General features: G+C 47.3%; 2 protein-coding genes across 7 annotated transcripts in view; both read right to left on the reverse strand.

Moving 5' to 3' along the window:
* chd2 (chromodomain helicase DNA binding protein 2) overlaps positions 1-17239 on the reverse strand; it is a 38470-nt gene that overhangs the window by 3823 nt on the left and 17408 nt on the right. For 5 of the 6 annotated variants that reach the window (XM_029696390.1, XM_029696391.1, XM_029696394.1 and 2 more), the window contains 25 exons: positions 16868-17093; positions 16668-16768; positions 16416-16457; positions 14988-15178; positions 14723-14847; positions 14321-14537; positions 13955-14044; positions 13569-13759; positions 13246-13434; positions 12955-13114; positions 12558-12710; positions 11993-12064; positions 11096-11245; positions 10717-10865; positions 10512-10608; positions 10277-10369; positions 5181-5354; positions 4412-4581; positions 4141-4322; positions 1630-1768; positions 1295-1445; positions 1070-1186; positions 810-932; positions 486-626; positions 103-216 (listed from right to left, as the gene is read on the reverse strand). In XM_029696390.1, the coding sequence (XP_029552250.1) occupies positions 103-216; positions 486-626; positions 810-932; positions 1070-1186; positions 1295-1445; positions 1630-1768; positions 4141-4322; positions 4412-4581; positions 5181-5354; positions 10277-10369; positions 10512-10608; positions 10717-10865; positions 11096-11245; positions 11993-12064; positions 12558-12710; positions 12955-13114; positions 13246-13434; positions 13569-13759; positions 13955-14044; positions 14321-14537; positions 14723-14847; positions 14988-15178; positions 16416-16457; positions 16668-16768; positions 16868-17093 (3557 nt within the window). The remainder of the gene's footprint in view (positions 1-102; positions 217-485; positions 627-809; positions 933-1069; positions 1187-1294; positions 1446-1629; positions 1769-4140; positions 4323-4411; positions 4582-5180; positions 5355-10276; positions 10370-10511; positions 10609-10716; positions 10866-11095; positions 11246-11992; positions 12065-12557; positions 12711-12954; positions 13115-13245; positions 13435-13568; positions 13760-13954; positions 14045-14320; positions 14538-14722; positions 14848-14987; positions 15179-16415; positions 16458-16667; positions 16769-16867; positions 17094-17239) is intronic. The other variant, XM_029696393.1, reaches the window with a different exon arrangement.
* LOC115151987 (uncharacterized) lies at positions 7440-10263 on the reverse strand. The gene is made up of 2 exons (XM_029696396.1): positions 8534-10263; positions 7440-7902 (listed from the first exon to the last, which is right to left on the reverse strand). The coding sequence occupies exon 1, from the start codon at positions 10047-10049 to the stop codon at positions 8541-8543; it is 1509 nt and encodes a 502-aa protein (XP_029552256.1). The 5' UTR covers positions 10050-10263; the 3' UTR covers positions 7440-7902; positions 8534-8540.

Here is a 17239-nt window from a genome sequence, read left to right on the forward strand (position 1 = left end):
TACATTAGTCTTCAATCTAGTTAATATGTTTCCTTATCCTGTCCATGCCAGTGGGTAACTAGCATGGCCATGCTCTAGTCGTGACAGGGTGCAATAACTCACTATGCTGAAGTTCTCCTGGTCCAGCTCATCGTCCTCCTCTCCGATGGGAACAGGGTCACTCCCAGCAGTAATGTGGACCGGCCCCTGGGGCTTCTTCCCTTTAGCTCCTTTAGCCTGAGACACAGACAAACAAACAGACACACCACCAAGCAGGTTAACACAGATCTCCATACAATCACCTGCACAGTGACACTATTCCCCCCGGTGATCCAGGAGCAATCTTATAACCTAATCTGTACACCCCATCTTCCTCCTACATCCACCACCACCAACACAGACAAAGCTAAATGTTCCCCCATTTGTTAAGAAACAGGAAAGGTTAGTGGGTGTGAAATTGTATATTACCGCAGCACAATGCATAAACTTTGCCACTGCCAAAGTACCTTTTCTTTTTTTGGTTTCGGACGTTTTTTGTCTTTGTCCGTGTCCTTCTCTTTTTTAGGAGTTCCGTGTTTTTCTTTGTTCTCTTTGTTATCCTTTTTCTTCTGCCTCTTCTTTGTGGGAGTTTTTTCAGTCCCGTCATCCTGGTTAAATAAAGAACACAAAACGGTAAATAAGTAAACTAGTTCTGGTGGACTACCAACAAAGACTGCATCACATTTCCCTTGTGTTCTCTATCCCGGTATTCTGTAACCAACAGGAAACTCCCTTGTGAAAAGGCTGGTGGTTGATAGGCAGGTAGAGCTGGGTGTTTCGAGATGACTTACCCTCACCTCCCCTTCCTCTGAGGGGTTGTCTGAAATGCGGGGGGAGGAGATATCATTGCCCTGTTCATCTTTAGGAGCCTTGTTCTCTTTCTTCACCCGAGGCTTCCTCTTCTTCACTTTGGCCTGGGGGGGAGAGATATGATGAGCCAAGGGGGAAACAAAGCTAAATGTTCTACTGTGCAGAAACCAATACCAGACAGACTGCACATGTATTATTTAAGAGAGGTCCTGTTAAACAGAGCAGCCATGTCTTTTCTAACCTCCTCCTTAGTAACATCTTTACAGTCCGCTTCTTTCTTCAGCATCTTCAGAAGGTAGTCTGATCTGGCCTGCAACTGCTTCCCTTGAGGTTTCTTCTCTGGGTCATCGGGGAGAATCTGTGCATATAGAATACAATTTGTTACCAGGAGCCAATCTAACACACAGTTTCATTGAGTTCCACAGCTTTCTGAGAACATGTTTTATTCTGACATTCTGATGGTTACCTTGTCTGCGAGTTTGAGGTCCGGGTCGGTCTTCATCAGATCCCAGTTGCCGTAGCCATGCTCATAGACCCCCAGCAACAGTTGAGTGTCATCCTGCAGATCCCAGTCCACGTCAAAGTGAGGCACCTTCACTCTGCAGGTCAGTTGAAACCTGTGGCGGGAAGAGGAGAGGTGGTCAAACCCTCTGCTACTGCAGCCCATCATGACGATGCCCTGGTGTCTGCATCAGTTTTACCGCTTTTACCCACATCTGTTACAGTAATATTTATTTTCTGTGCATTTTCATCTGATAAAATGTTTCACAGGCCTCGGATATATCTGCAATGGTAACTTACTGGTTTCTCTCAGCAGGATTGGCTGGCACAGCTTTGTGCAGTGGCTCAAACTCCTCCTCGTGCTGAATGATGGACTTGGCATTGACCTGCACTCCTGAGATCTTGATGTTAATACCTCTGCGCTTCCCAGGACCTTTGGCTAAAGGAACCGGGTATACATGAGTCAAAACATTAGAACACATATTCCTAATTCATAAAAATCTGAAACAGACAGGCCTTTCAGACAGGCAGGCAGGCCGTCAGACAGGCAGGCAGGCCGGCCGTCAGACAGGCAGGCAGGCCGGCCGTCAGGCAGGCAGGCCGGCCGGCCGTCAGGCAGGCAGGCCGGCCGGCCGTCAGACAGGCAGGCAGGCCGGCCGGCCGTCAGACAGGCAGGCAGGCCGGCCGGCCGTCAGACAGGCAGGCAGGCCGGCCGGCCGGCAGACAGGCAGGCAGGCAGGCCGGCCGTCAGACAGGCAGGCCGGCCGGCCGTCAGACAGGCAGGCAGGCCGGCCGTCAGACAGGCAGGCAGGCCGTCAGGCAGGCAGGCAGGCAGGCCGTCAGGCAGACAGGCCGGCAGGCCGTCAGACAGGCAGGCGGGCAGGCCGTCAGACAGGCAGGCCGTCAGGCAGGCAGGCAGGCGGGCAGGCCGTCAGGCAGGCAGGCAGGCGGGCAGGCCGTCAAGGCAGGCAGGCGGGCAGGCCGTCAGGCAGGCAGGCCGTCAGACAGGCAGGCCGGCAGGCCGTCAGACAGACAGGCCGGCAGGCAGGCAGGCAGGCCGTCAGACAGACAGGCCGGCAGGCAGGCAGGCCGTCAGACAGACAGGCCGGCAGGCAGGCAGGCAGGCCGTCAGACAGACAGGCCGGCAGGCAGGCAGGCCGTCAGACAGACAGGCCGGCAGGCAGGCAGACAGACAGGCCGTCAGACAGACAGGCCGGCAGGCAGGCAGGCCGTCAGACAGACAGGCCGGCAGGCAGGCCGTCAGACAGACAGGCCGGCAGGCAGGCAGGCAGGCAGGCCGTCAGGCAGGCATGCCGTCAGACAGACAGGCCGGCAGGCAGGCAGGCCGTCAGACAGACAGGCCGGCAGGCAGGCCGTCAGACAGACAGGCCGGCAGGCAGGCAGGCCGTCAGACAGACAGGCCGGCAGGCAGGCAGGCAGGCAGGCCGTCAGACAGACAGGCCGGCAGGCAGGCAGGCAGGCAGGCCGTCAGACAGACAGGCCGGCAGGCAGGCAGGCCCGTCAGACAGACAGGCCGGCAGGCAGGCAGGCCGGCAGGCCGTCAGACAGACAGGCCGGCCGTCAGACAGGCAGGCCGGCCGTCAGACAGGCAGGCCGGCCGTCAGACAGGCAGGCCGGCAGGCAGGCCGTCAGGCAGGCAGGCCGGCAGGCAGGCAGGCAGGCCGTCAGACAGACAGGCAGGCCGTCAGACAGACAGGCAGGCAGGCCGTCAGACAGACAGGCAGGCAGGCCGTCAGACAGACAGGCAGGCAGGCAGGCCGTCAGACAGACAGGCCGTCAGACAGACAGGCAGGCAGGCCGTCAGACAGACAGGCAGGCCGGCAGGCAGGCCGTCAGACAGACAGGCAGGCCGGCAGGCAGGCCGTCAGACAGACAGGCAGGCCGTCAGACAGACAGGCAGGCAGACAGGCAGGCCGTCAGACAGACAGGCAGGCAGGCCGGCAGGCCGTCAGACAGACAGACAGGCAGGCCGTCAGACAGACAGACAGGCAGGCCGTCAGACAGACAGACAGGCAGGCCGTCAGACAGACAGACAGGCAGGCCGTCAGACAGACAGACAGGCAGGCCGTCAGACAGACAGGCAGGCAGGCAGGCCGTCAGACAGACAGGCAGGCAGGCAGGCCGTCAGACAGACAGGCAGGCAGGCCGTCAGACAGACAGGCAGGCAGGCAGGCCGTCAGACAGACAGACAGGCAGGCAGGCCGTCAGACAGACAGACAGACAGGCAGGCCGACAGACAGGCCGGCCGGCAGGCCGACAGACAGGCCGGCCGGCCGTCAGACAGACAGACAGGCCGGCCGTCAGACAGACAGACAGACAGGCCGGCCGTCAGACAGACAGACAGACAGGCCGGCCGTCAGACAGACAGACAGGCCGGCCGTCAGACAGACAGACAGGCCGGCCGTCAGACAGACAGACAGACAGACAGGCCGGCCGTCAGACAGACAGACAGACAGGCCGGCCGTCAGACAGACAGACAGGCAGGCAGGCCGTCAGACAGACAGACAGGCCGTCAGACAGACAGACAGGCAGGCAGGCAGGCCGTCAGACAGACAGACAGGCAGGCAGGCAGGCCGTCAGACAGACAGACAGGCAGGCAGGCTGTCAGACAGACAGACAGGCAGGCAGACCGTCAGACAGACAGGCAGGCAGGCCGTCAGACAGACAGGCAGGCAGGCCGTCAGACAGACAGGCAGGCAGGCCGTCAGACAGACAGGCAGGCAGGCCGTCAGACAGACAGGCAGGCAGGCCGTCAGACAGACAGGCAGGCAGGCCGTCAGACACACTCACCTTCACTGGGGTTCTCTCTGAGGTGCTCTTCATGCTCTTGGACAGCCGTCACACAGCTGCTATGGATCAGCTCTCCCAGTCTCTTCAGGTCTGCCTGGGATTTGTCCACCAGCTCTGAGTCCCGGGCAATGCCCTCCAGCCTTTCAAGCGGAGCTCCAAATTTCTTATAAGCCTTGATGAACCTGGTGAAGGAAAGAGTAAAACATGAACTAAGTGTTTAATGAAACACTGAGAAACCATTCAGTCTAAATGGCCAAAGAGACCTACAAACCTGCGGATCTCTGCATCAGTAAAACCCTCCACGTTGTTCTTGCGGGCTCTGGGCCTGCCTCTCCTCTTTGGCTTCTTGTCATCGCCGCTGTCGTCCGTCTCGCTCTCAGAGCCCGAGGAGCGGTGCTTCAGCTTGGAGCCAATGTCACTGTCACTGTCGTTGGCCTGGGCCTGTAATTGATAGACACAATACAACCTTCAGACAACAAGCAAAACCTATTTCCTACTGATTGTAATTGCCCAATGCCTTTTTGAGTTATGAATACTGAAATGTTTAAGGATGTTTGTTTTCTCTACTATAATATGAAATAAAATCAAGAGAAAATCTAATCAATAATTATAATTGAATCACACTAATGAATAATTTTGAGGTGACTCTTCCATGCATTTCATGAATTTAGATAACCTTCAACAGCATAGGATATTATCTGTGTGATATAAATACCCACTGCAGCATCACAAGGGACAACGCTGCTATAAGCCCTAATGATTCATTAAGGAAGCTTCTCATGCAGTAGATTCACATACACACGCAGTGGAATCACCAGGGATTCACCTACACCGTGAGGCAGTAAACACCTCATTACCACCCCATCAGACCCCCAACCCCCGACAGAGAGCAGGAGAGGATGAAAGTAAACAGTTCAGCAGCACACACACTCCCTGGGGGAGCCCCTTCACACACAGCCACCTGAGCTGCACCATGGAGCAGTCACATCTCTGTCATGCTCCAGAGATCTAACGTGAGATGTGTGTTCTCTCCTGTATACCCTCTTATTGGAGCTCCTGCTTCTAGGCAGCATGTAGATGTCCTCCATCTCCTTCTGCTTCTGCTCCTCCTCCAGCCTTCGCCGCTGGTCCTCCGGGATGATGTCGTCCCAGTCAGGCACCGTCCGCTCCACCATCTCTGGAGCACTCTCCTCCATGTTGGAGAAGTTGGCCACCTGGAGGGAGACACACATGTACTGTCTGAGACTGGGAATACTATTCTATCTTTAGTTAGAATAGTAGCTAAAGGTATTACGAGAAAGAAGTATTGTGAAAAGCAGGCTGAGAGTTAGATCTGTTAACTCGAAATGACACAATGACAAGGTTCCAGTTTAACAAAGTTTACTATACTGTATGAACACACTACAAGGTAGCCATTACACTCACGGCTAGGTCCATCAACGAACTAACTTCCTGCGCAGGCGCACTCTTGACTGAATGATAGCCCCGTAATAACAGAAATATAGGGATACTTAAAACATGAACTTAACAATCTCCCCCTTTTCTTTAAAGACAAATTAAACATCAACAACATAATTAAATGTCCAAGTATTATTCAAGTTCTCCATTACAAATGGGTTGTGTGACAGTTTTTATTTGTATTACTCAAGCTGCCACTTTCCATTACTGAGAGCCTGTAAGAGCACAAGACCGGATGCTCCCTTTTTAGTCAGACAGTCAGCAAGCTGTTCCTTTGTGGTCGACCACAGAATCCGCTGGATTCTCTGTGCTTGAATAAGTTCCTTGATGCTGCTGATCTCAAGACGAAGTCTTTTCTCTGTGACAGACTTGGTTGACTTCAAAGCATCAACTAATGAGTAGTTGTCAGTGACACAAACTACAGGTAGAACGTGCCGTTTTGTCTCACCAGTGGTAAGCTCTGAGAACAGAGTTGCAAGAAAGATCGCATTGTCAATTCCATCCGCAAGAGCAAGTGTTTCTCCAGCAAGTGTGCTTCGGACAACCCTTCTGATCCTTTTTGACTGCCAACAGATAGGTGAGAATCTTCCTCCTTCACCCATTAACACGATTAGATGTCCACCTTGTGTGCCTCCATCTGTAAGGTTCCCTAGCGAAGCATCACTGAAGACAACTAGTTTCAAAGAGTCATCTTTTCCAACATGCTGAAACTTTAAAGTCACTTGTTGTGATTTCAGTTTACGAACAACTTTGTTTGCCTCATGAATGGTTTGTACAGTGGCGTGTTTTGTGTTAGATGCCAAGTTGCAACCATCAAACATTACATCAGGTCTACTCTGTCTAGCAACCCATAAAATTTGTCCTATCTTTGACCTCAATTGATCAACTTCAATTCCACATAGAGTGGAATTCCTTTGTACGGCTCTTGAAGAATCCATGTGAATGGGTTGAAGATTCTTGATATAGCTCTCCTGTTGCATCAGTATTGTCCCATCAACTGTAATAAACTCTATGCCAACATAACAAAAACTATCATGCTCCTCACGGCCGACCTGGAAAACAGATTTGAGGTGTGGAATCACAGTTGTAGCAAAGGTCTGTGAGCCACCCCAGATGAAGTCATCAACATGACAGGCAAGTACTCCAGTCACACTGTAGTCTTGATCAAGCCAATAGAAGACTGCAGGATCCACTTGTGACAGTTTTCCACCTGTATTCAGCATTGTTGCCTTGACTTTGTTGTACCAGTAGAGTGATGCATCTGCCAGTCCATACACACACTTCTTTAGTTTCCACAGTGTTCCTTCGCATTTAGCTTCAGGCGGAGGTCGGATGTGAATGTCCCTTGACAGCTCTGTTCCCTGCAAAAATGCAGATTTGATGTCTATGGAATTAAGTTTCCATTTTTTCTGGCAGATCACGGACATCAGCAATCTGAGTGACTCTGAGCCGCATGTCGGTGAGTCTTTTGGGAGTTGTTTAGCAGCCAGCTCCTCAAAACCTCTAGCCACTAGACGTGCTTTAGGCACTATTCCAGTTAAGGACTCTTTAAGGGTACACACCCACCTTGTTGAGACACATTTTTGGCCAATGTCTGTAACTTCCTCAAACACTCAATTTTTCCTCCAATTACTGAGCTCATCTAGCTTAGCTGAGTCAAATGACACGTCCTTTGTTTCAAGTAAATCATCATTTTGAATGTCATTCTGTTTTTCTCGATTTTCCATTGGTTCAATTCTGAGATTATCTACAAGTGACAGGTCAGCTGACCCTGTTGTACCAGAAAGTGTAACTGGTTCAGAGTACTGCAAGTTGTACCAGTTCTGGTGTTTTCCTTTGGCTTTTCCTGCTCGTCCAATGACGGTTGCTGTATGTGGAATACCACTTTCTCTGTCCATGTATTTAACAGTTTGTCCAGTTTTCAGATTGGAACATCCATGTTGTCTTAACACATGTGGCTGTTGTTGAATGTTTTCCTCATTTGAACGCTCAACAGTATTATCTGTGGCATGTTTGAAGGTCTCTGCTCCATTTCCTGTGTCAGTTTCAGTGTCCATATCATTGGATATGACATCTGGTAGGTTTGTGTCTGTTACTGTCTCCTTTTCATTAGGATGATTCTCAGCAACAGCCCCTCTATCTTGTTGATCATTTACTTTCCGCAATCTTGAGTGATGCACCCTGACAATGATGCCTCCGTGCCTCACAAATATCACCACACCATCTTGGCCAATGACTACTCCCGGTCCCTTCCACTCTTGACAGTCAACTCGTTTGTAGTACACTTTGTTTCCAGTTTCGTACTTCTCATCGGTAGGTCGTAGCTGTTTACGCAGAGCCCTGCGAATTCTTTCTGAGCACTCTGCTTCAGTGAACGCTTTTCTCGCTGCATGTAGTGCTGACAGGTGCTGTCCCACCCATGCACTCCACACTGGCCCCTTCTAGTGCTGGTGGCTTGTCAACCAGTACAGAGGGAAGATTAGGGTTCTGCCCGAACACTAGTTGGTATGGACTGTAACCATGAACATTGTGCATTGAGTTTTTTGCCATCAAAGCCCAATCTAGGGCTGTGTTCCAGTCACATCCATTGTCTTGCTTCACTTTCAGCATGATCTCTGTGAGTGTTTGATTGTGTCTCTCCAGAAGTCCATTGCTCCATGGACTGTATGCAGCAGTTGTCTTTACTTCCATGTTGAATTTCTCTGCCATTTCTCTTATTTCATTATTATTGAATTCTCCTCCATTGTCACTGTACCATTTCTGGGGAGGGCCATGCACACTTACCCAAGAATGAATGAAGTGCTTGACGATGTCACTGGGTTTCTTTGTATTCACAATGCTTCCAGCACTGAAGCGTGTGAAGTGGTCCATTATGTGAAGGTACCACACACTTGGTGCTAACTCATGTAGATCTACAGCCACTGTTTCATTGTACTTGGAAGCTAGTGGCAAACCAACAGCTGGTTTGGGCTTAGGTTTACTGTATTTTGACATGTCTCACAATTGTTAACTATCTGCTGTAGAATGGAAATACTCTCATCATCATTATTCCCTGAACTGCTGAGTAACTTCTGAAGTCTGTCAACTGTAGCATGTCCAAACTGTTTGTGAAGCTTTAACAATACTTTGTGTTTTTCTTTTGTGTTCATGTTCTCTGTGACTGTCAGAATCTCCATGTGCTCTGTGTCCATCTGAATCTCATTTTTGCATGGACTCTGTGTGATGTCTTTGTCTAAAATGTTTACACAATAGTGGCCTGAGGTAGTAAGTTCAAGAGTCACTGGTTGTTTAAACATCACTGCCTTGTCATTTTTTATGTCTAGTACAGCCCCTGCCTTCTTGAGGGAAGCTTTGCTTAATAGTAAGGGGATATCTGTAGGGACCACCTCTGTTTCAATGTGACACTTAGTCTGACCAATTTTTGCTGGTATCTTAACTCTCTTGGTAGAATGGACAATTCTCCCATCTCCAAATTTGAAAGCTCTGTTGCTTGGTGTGTCAATCATATTTTGTACTTCTTTCATATTTAGTTCACTAACATAGCTATCAAGCCATTTTGCACCACACACTGTGTGTGTACATGCAGTATCAATCACAGCAGATCCTAAGGATTCAACTATAAAAATCTCAGTATCAGAAGCAGATTCATTTGAAAACAGTGTAATGTTACACTGCTCTATATCTGTGTTTACATTTTCCTCTGTTAGTTTAACTTGTTCATTTTTATGAGGACAGTCTTTAACCCAATGGTAAGTGCTTTGACAAACAGCACATTTTGATCTCCTTCCATATTTGTCCAGTGGATTTGTGCCGGGAAATGGCGCCCTCTTCAGGTTGTCTTGAGAACATGACTTTTTGGCGCCTTTTCTCTGCTGCTCAGTGTAATATGCTCCGTCACTCGCTTGCATTCCATCTGTTAAAGGCGCGACAGACGTCTTTTCACCAAAAATTATTTTTAGTGCCGACTTCATTGATGCAAAAGTCAGTACAGTACAAGCAGTCAAAGCCAACTGTTTCTCCCTACCATCTAGACAGGCAGTATCTAGCAACTTGAAAGCTAACACTGCATCCGGGAGAACCATGTGGTACTTGCGCATCCTATTGTACCTTTGTTCGAAATCAATGATGTAGTCCGTCATTGCAACCGAAATATCTCTCGAAACACTGTCAAAGTTTGAATATGCCTCGTGGGCACGGTCTTTCTCTTCTTTAAGAAATACAGAATCCAGTGCTCTGATCAAAGTTCCCATACCATGATCATTGTTCAAATCCTCAACGGATATTTCCAGTGCTGTATCTCTCGCTCTTCCCTCGAGCGATAATACCACCGCAAGTGCTTGCTTTTTCCCGTCCAGATTAGTAACCCGTGTCCAGATTCCAAGTTCATTTTTCCAACTTTCGTACGACCTCTTCTCGTCGAAGCGAGGTGGCACATTGTAGTTATTAGCCATCCTCTGCTACCAATGTTAACTCGAAATGACACAATGACAAGGTTCCAGTTTAACAAAGTTTACTATACTGTATGAACACACTACAAGGTAGCCATTACACTCACGGCTAGGTCCATCAACGAACTAACTTCCTGCGCAGGCGCACTCTTGACTGAATGATAGCCCCGTAATAACAGAAATATAGGGATACTTAAAACATGAACTTAACAAGATCAACTTCTAGGTACCTTGAACTGAGAGAGAAGCTCATCTGTGGCACTTGATCCCTGGTCGCTTTCTCTGGTTTCAGCCAATCGCAAGATCTCATCAATATCCATCTCCTGCAAGGGCGAATAGAGAAAGGTACAACGTAAATTACAAGAAACACAGACATTCTGCAAATTTGGAAGTTTGAAAATCGATCACTCATACAACTTAACGTTCAACAGAGCACATAATCAATAGAAATGTGTGTCTGTGTACCGTAGGTTCAGTCTCCTCTCCTTCTGCCTCTTTGAACAGATCTTCAGCTCCAAACTTCAGAATGGCAGTCAGCTCATCTTTATTGAATGGGTTGGAGCTGTGAAAAGATGTTGATGTTAAGTTAAGAACCTGAGGGACCTCATGTTTTCAGTCAAACCAAAATATCACTCAAAGACTAGTAGACCGCATGGTGAAGTTTCCTCACTTTGAATTTCCAGAGTTGTTATCCAACACAGTTCGACCAGTGGTGTCCATTCTCTGAATTACAAGATGGTCCAAAACCATCTTCTTCTTGGCTCTCTCAATAATGTCCTCCTCCACAGATCCCTTTGTGACCAAGCGATATATATTCACCTGTTCAGAAATACAAGAAAGGAGACATTTAAATGTCTCACAAAGTTGGAAGACAAACATTTTCCATGATGGCTCTGCCAAAGAAAACGTTTGCCAAACTGATTACTAACTTTCTACTGTTCCTCACAGGTTTTATTCATTAGGATCAAGTCCCCAGAATCAGACCAACAATCTTGTGCGTAGCTAAACCTTCCCTCAATACTTAGGACAGTGGGTCTAGTTGTAGATACCTGCTTCTTCTGGCCAATCCTGTGAGCCCTGGCCTGAGCCTGCAGGTCGTTCTGAGGGTTCCAGTCAGAGTCAAAGATGACCACAGTATCTGCAGAGGCAAGGTTGATACCCAAACCTCCAGCTCTTGTGGACAGCAGGAAACAGAAGTCCTGGACAGAGAAGGGGAGATTATTATTCTCAAAACAATTCACATAGTGCACCACTCCAAACCTGCTGAACATCACAGGTGAAGGGACGAAATGCCTGAAGTAGAGAACATGTCAAGTGTGATAACCGTTCTTGTGGCTTTTATGGTGTGAGTTCACACTTTATTTGGATATTCCCATATAGATGATCCACAGATGGTCATATATCAACAAACTACCTATTGCTAAGGTTACAGTAAGGGTTAGGTTTAGAACAAGTGTTAGGATAAGGGTTAAGATTTGAGCTAGGGTTAGTAGATAGTTAGTTGAAATGTTGTTGACAGTTATTGAACATCTACAAACCATCTACTTGGGACGATCCAAATAAAGTGTTACCTGATGTGGTAAAACACACCAGGTAACAGTCACAGCCATTTTGTTTTTACTTGGTTGAGCTACGCTATCACAGGTCAGTAAATGTGTCTTGCTAAGTTGACCTCAAAAGAATGATAACTTCTGAGGAAAATAAATCTTAACACTAGATGAAACAATGTACTGGCTGTCATGTTAATCATGTTAATGTATGGTATCACTATGGTTATCTTCACGGTAGATACGTCGCCTGACGCACAAACATCAACATTCGCTGAGTAAGTGAAACGCATACCAACTGAGTTCTGACGCATATTCAGGGCTGACATAGGCACTTCAAATATCAACGCCTCGAATGTCCAGACCTGCAATAGCTAAAACATAGTATAGACGACATACCTCAGAGCCTTCCGCATTAAAGTGGTCAAGTGCTTGTTTTCGTATTTCTCCCTTTATGGAGCCATCCAGGCGCTGAGAAGAGAGGGAAGGAAAGAGTTTTCAGGCCTTGGAACCTTGCCTGAACTCCAACCCCTAGATCCCACTTGGGAATGCTCAGCTATACATGGCATTATATGATCCATCAGGCAAGCAGCATATTGTCAAAGAGAATTACAGCAGTAAAACTATGTCTAGTTATTTACCTGTGCTAAGACCCAGTGGTCACTCTGGCTCTGGGGACCAGCCAGTCCCCATCAAAAATAACTTGAGGATAAAAATAACTATGCCAGAGCATGTTTGCGGCAACACTGACACATGAGTCGGTTAACATCTGAGTGGACACTGCTCCAATATCTCAACAGCTACTGAAAACACCCTCACTAAGTCACCATAATAAAGATGGATTAACATTTCATGGAGATGTAAGAGAACAAGGACCAGTCATATAGAATAAAAGAACAGCAGGTACACTACTGAAGGTTTGGACCTGCTGCCTTGCCATCCCCTGGGCTGTGTTATACCCTACCTGGAATGGGTAGCGCTTCAGGGCCAAGTACTCAGCCAGGATGTCCAACATGCGCACCATCTGGGAGAAGATGAGGACTCTGTTGCCCCTGTCCCGAAGTCTGGTCAGTAGCTTGTCCAGAAGAACCAGCTTCCCACTGCCCCTCACCAACGCCTGAGATAAGCAAAAGGTCAACGGTCAAACATAGGGAAATTAACATCTCTTCTCCACCCTCTAACAAACCGATACATTAGTGTGGCTACATGTAATCATGCTCTGCTGCCATTTTAACCAATGAGGGTATTTCTAAATGTTCAAAACAGCAAAAGTAGAGATAATTAGTCCACTGCATTATCACATGGACATAACACATCTTTTACCATAATGCGCTGAGCTGAGCTCTTCTTGCTAGTCCTACCTGCAGGTGCTCCTGTGGAGTGTCACACTCTTCCTCAGGCTGTTTGATGAGGAAACCATGGTTAGTGCACTTCTTCAGCTCCATGACGATGTTGAGGAAGCCAGAGGAGCTGCCTCGGGTGCCTTTCTGCAGGGCTCTGAAGTTCCTGGTCAGAATCCACCTGAAACAAGCACCAAAACACACCACCAGTTATCTTCAGGGACAAGGAGTAAGACCTTAGATACTCCTCAAATCATCTGTCCAGACAGGCAGACATGGATAGACAGAAGCGCTACATATGAGGGAACGTACTTGTAGTACTGCTTCTGCACAGCAGACATGTCCACACGGAGGATCTGTTCTACCTTGGCAGGCAGGGATTTCTCCACATCCTTCTTTACACGCCTCAGGAGGAAGGGCTCAAGGACTTTGTGGAGGCTCTGGTAGCCATTGTCAGTCCCTTTACCATGCTCACTTTCAAAATCTTCCCAATTTTCAAACCTTAAGAGGGTGAAAGTACAATTGCATTGGGATAAGAACACTGTAAATGAATACAAATGCACAGGTTGTTCTTCTCAAAGTCCACATTTGCCAAAATATACATGATGTATTTTATAGAGAGGAGAAGTACATACTTGTCAGGCATGAGGAAGTGCAGAAGGGACCACAGCTCTTTGAGAGAGTTCTGCAGTGGGGTCCCTGTGATTAGAAGTCTGTGGTTGGACCGAAACTCGATCAGGGTTTTGTACAACAGGGAGTCGTCATTCTTCAGCCTGTGAGCTTCGTCCACACCCAAGAAAGCCCAGTTTATGTTTCCCAACACCCCCTACAGACAGACCACACACATTGAGTGAGTGGAGAGTTGTATTCAATCAAACAATTAATGTTTTCTTTGTCTTTTATTAAATTTTTTTAGTAATCAACTAAATGTGTACTATTTTGGTCAGTACAAATCGAAGCCGATTCAGTATATCGAAATACATCTGTCTGAAAATACTTCCAAGAAATACAGATGCCTTACCTTGTCTTTCAGTAGAATTTCATACGTGGTTATAAGTGCATTGAACTTTATTCTCTTCGTCTGATGGCATACCCACTCATAGTCACGGATCTGTTCAACACAAAAGCAAAGCAGAGGGGCGGCAGGTAGCCTAGTAGTTAGAGCGTTGGGCCAGTAACCGAAAGGTTGCTAGATCGAATACCCGAGCTGACAAGGTAAAAATCTGTTTGAACAAGGCAGTTAACCCACAAATAAGAATTTGTTCTTAACTGAGTTGCCTAGTTAAATAAAGGTTAAATAAAAAATTAAAGAGGGGGACATTCATTTTTGGTTGGCAACAAGACTACAACGCTTCTTTCGAGTTTTGTAAAGAGGAGATTTCCGTACCGATTTCCTGCTCATCACGTCTCCCAAGTAGACCACCACGTTCATATCGGGGGCCCAGGTGTCAAACTCTCTCTGCCAGGAGGTGAGGGTGGATAGGGGTACCACCACCAGGGAGGGCCCATACAGCTGGTGCTGGTGGAACATGTAGGACAGGAATGAGATGGTCTGGATGGTTTTCCCCAGACCCATCTCATCAGCCAGGATCACACTATTGCACCTGAAAAACACAGAACATGGAGTCTTATTAGGGTTACATTGATGCTAAAATTACCTACAAACTATCTAATTCCAGGTAATTAACAGTACACCTCAGTACAGTATCAGTACATCCACAAAATGTGATGAACAAAACCTTAATAATCTCTACTGTTTCTCGAGTGTCCCTCGTGACTTGATGTGTACCTGCACCAGGAGTGAGCCAGCCAGTTCAGTCCATCTAACTGGTAATCTCTCAGCTGCAGGTTCTCATCCCCAATGTACGATGGCTGGTTCTTTAGTGCAACAAATCTGGGCCTCTGTTTCAACACCTGAAATTAGAGTAAAAAAATCACTGCACTGTTCTGAAATTACCATAGCTATATATTGTACATTTTTGTGTTCTAGCTATTAGTAAACGTAACAATTGTGATGAGTATTGATGTGCAATATATCTAGTCGGGACACTTTCCTCACTCACTTTGCAGTCTTTGGAGGGGACTGTTTTACTGGAGTTCCTGTTGGTGAAGCCATCTATACAGTGCTGGAACTTCTTCCCCAGCAGAGCTCCATCCTCCCAGCTGCACTCTGAATAAGGCAGGCCCATCCACTTACACAGGTACTCTGGCTCATTGGAAGAAGCACCATTCTTGTGGCTGTGAGCTGGTGTACAGTGAAAAGAACATCTTCAGTGAAAATGTTTTTCAAGACGTTTTAATCAAAATGTGCTTAGTATGATAATAATGAAGGTGCACTACATGACCAAACGTATGTGGACACCTGCTCGTCAAACATCTCATTCCAAAATCATGGGCATTAATATGGAGTTGGCCCCACCTTTGTTGCTATAACAGCCTCCACTCTTCTGGGAAGGCTTTCCACTAGATGTTGGAACATTGCTGCGGGGACTTGCTTCCATTCAACCACAAGAGCATTAGTGAGATCGGGCACTGATGTTGGGCAATTAGGCCTGGCTCGCAGTCATCGTTCCAATTCATCCCAAAGGTGTTCAATGGGGTTGAGGACAGGGCTCTGTGCAGGCCAGTCAGATCTCAACAAACCATTTCTAGACCTCACTTTGTGCAGACAGGGGCATTGTTATGCTGAAACAGGAAAGGGCCTTCCCCAAACTGATGCCACAAAGTTGGAGTCACAGAATCGTCTAGAATGTCATTGTATGCTGTAGCGTTAAATTGGCACTATGCAGTCGGGCAGGTTTCATTCTCCTGGCAACCGCCAAACCCAGATTCGTCCGTCGGTCTGACAGATGGTGAAGCGTGATTCATCACTCCAGAGAATGCGTTTCCACTGCTCCAGAGTCCAATGGCAGCGAGCTTTACACCACTCCAGCTAACGTTTGGCATTGCGCATGGTGATCTTAGGCTTTTGTGCGGCTGCTCGGCCATGGAAACCCATTTCATGAAGCTCCAGACGAACAGTTCTTGTGCTGACGTTGCTTACAGAGGCAGTTTGGAACTTGGTAGTGAGTGTTGCAACCGAGGACAGATGATTTTTATGCGCTTCAGCACTTCCGTTCTGTGAACTTGAGTTGCCTACCACTTCGCGGCTGAGCCGTTGTTGCTCCTAGACGTTTCCACTTCACAATAACAGCACTTACAGTTGACCGGGACAGCTCTGGCAGGGCAGAAATTTGCTGATTTAACTTGTTGGAAAGGAGGCCTCCTTTGACGGTGCAACGTTGAAAGTCACTGAGCTCTTCAGTAAGGCCATTCTACTGCCAATGTTTGTCTATGGAGATTGCATAGCTGTGTGCTCGAATGTATACACCTGTCAGCAATGGGTGTGGCTGAAATCGCAGAATCCACTAATTTTAACGGGTGTCCACATACTTTTGTATATATAGTGTATGATAATGTTGGTGATGACATGAGGGACTTACAGGGGAAATCCGAGAGTCCCTGTGTCTTCCCGGTTTTAGTCGCTGAAAAAAAAAAAAAAAAAAAAACATTTCAAATTACATTCCCCAAATAGCCATAATTGTTGATTACACTAATTCTGTAAATATATTATAAAGTGTGAAGAAAGAAGGTAAGTCTGTTGTAATAATCACAATTTTGTCAAATATATTTTCATCGATGAACCATTCCTGCTAGTCAATGAAGACACATTTCAAAGGAGTTTAGTTTCTTACCAATGACTCTCTCCAGAATATGGAACTGCTTATTTAAATCAGTGGTTAGCTCTTGCTGGCAGTTGTAATATTCTGAATCCTCGGGGGATGCTTTGCTCAACCTATGGAAGATAATCAGTGTCAATAAGTAAAAGAACACAACACTGAAAGGTAAAACTTCAATTGAAGCTACTTTACATGTGTACAAAACAAGCCCTCACCAAGCATTGAGCTCATCGTTCTTCTTCTTGAAGTTGTCTAGTTTCTTGAGTCCCTTGACCTTCTGTTGAGTGAGGGAGTCAATGCTCTCCCAGGTGTTGTGGATGTAGGACCAGCCTTTCCACTTGATCAGGTAATGGGTCTCTCCCTCATCCTTCTCTGGGTCAAAGTTGGCTCCTGGGTCCCCATTTTCCTCCACAGCATACTGGGTAGTGGAAGCCCCACAGGCTAAAATGGATACACACACAAAATTCAGACGTTAATATTTTCAATATCTGAATATTATTCACACAGTTTAGATTCCTAACCAGGAGGCAGTCGCAAGTAAACAGAAGCCTTGTCTAGCATGGTAATATGAGCACCTCGGTTACGGT

This window comes from Salmo trutta, chromosome 17 (assembly GCF_901001165.1).
Source record: "Salmo trutta chromosome 17, fSalTru1.1, whole genome shotgun sequence".
NCBI lineage: Eukaryota > Metazoa > Chordata > Actinopteri > Salmoniformes > Salmonidae > Salmo > Salmo trutta.

What these genes read in the sequence shown, in the direction of transcription:
- LOC115151987 (XM_029696396.1), bottom strand. Translation starts at nt 10,049, where the DNA reads ATGGCTAATAACTACAATGTGCCACCTCGCTTCGACGAGAAGAGGTCG.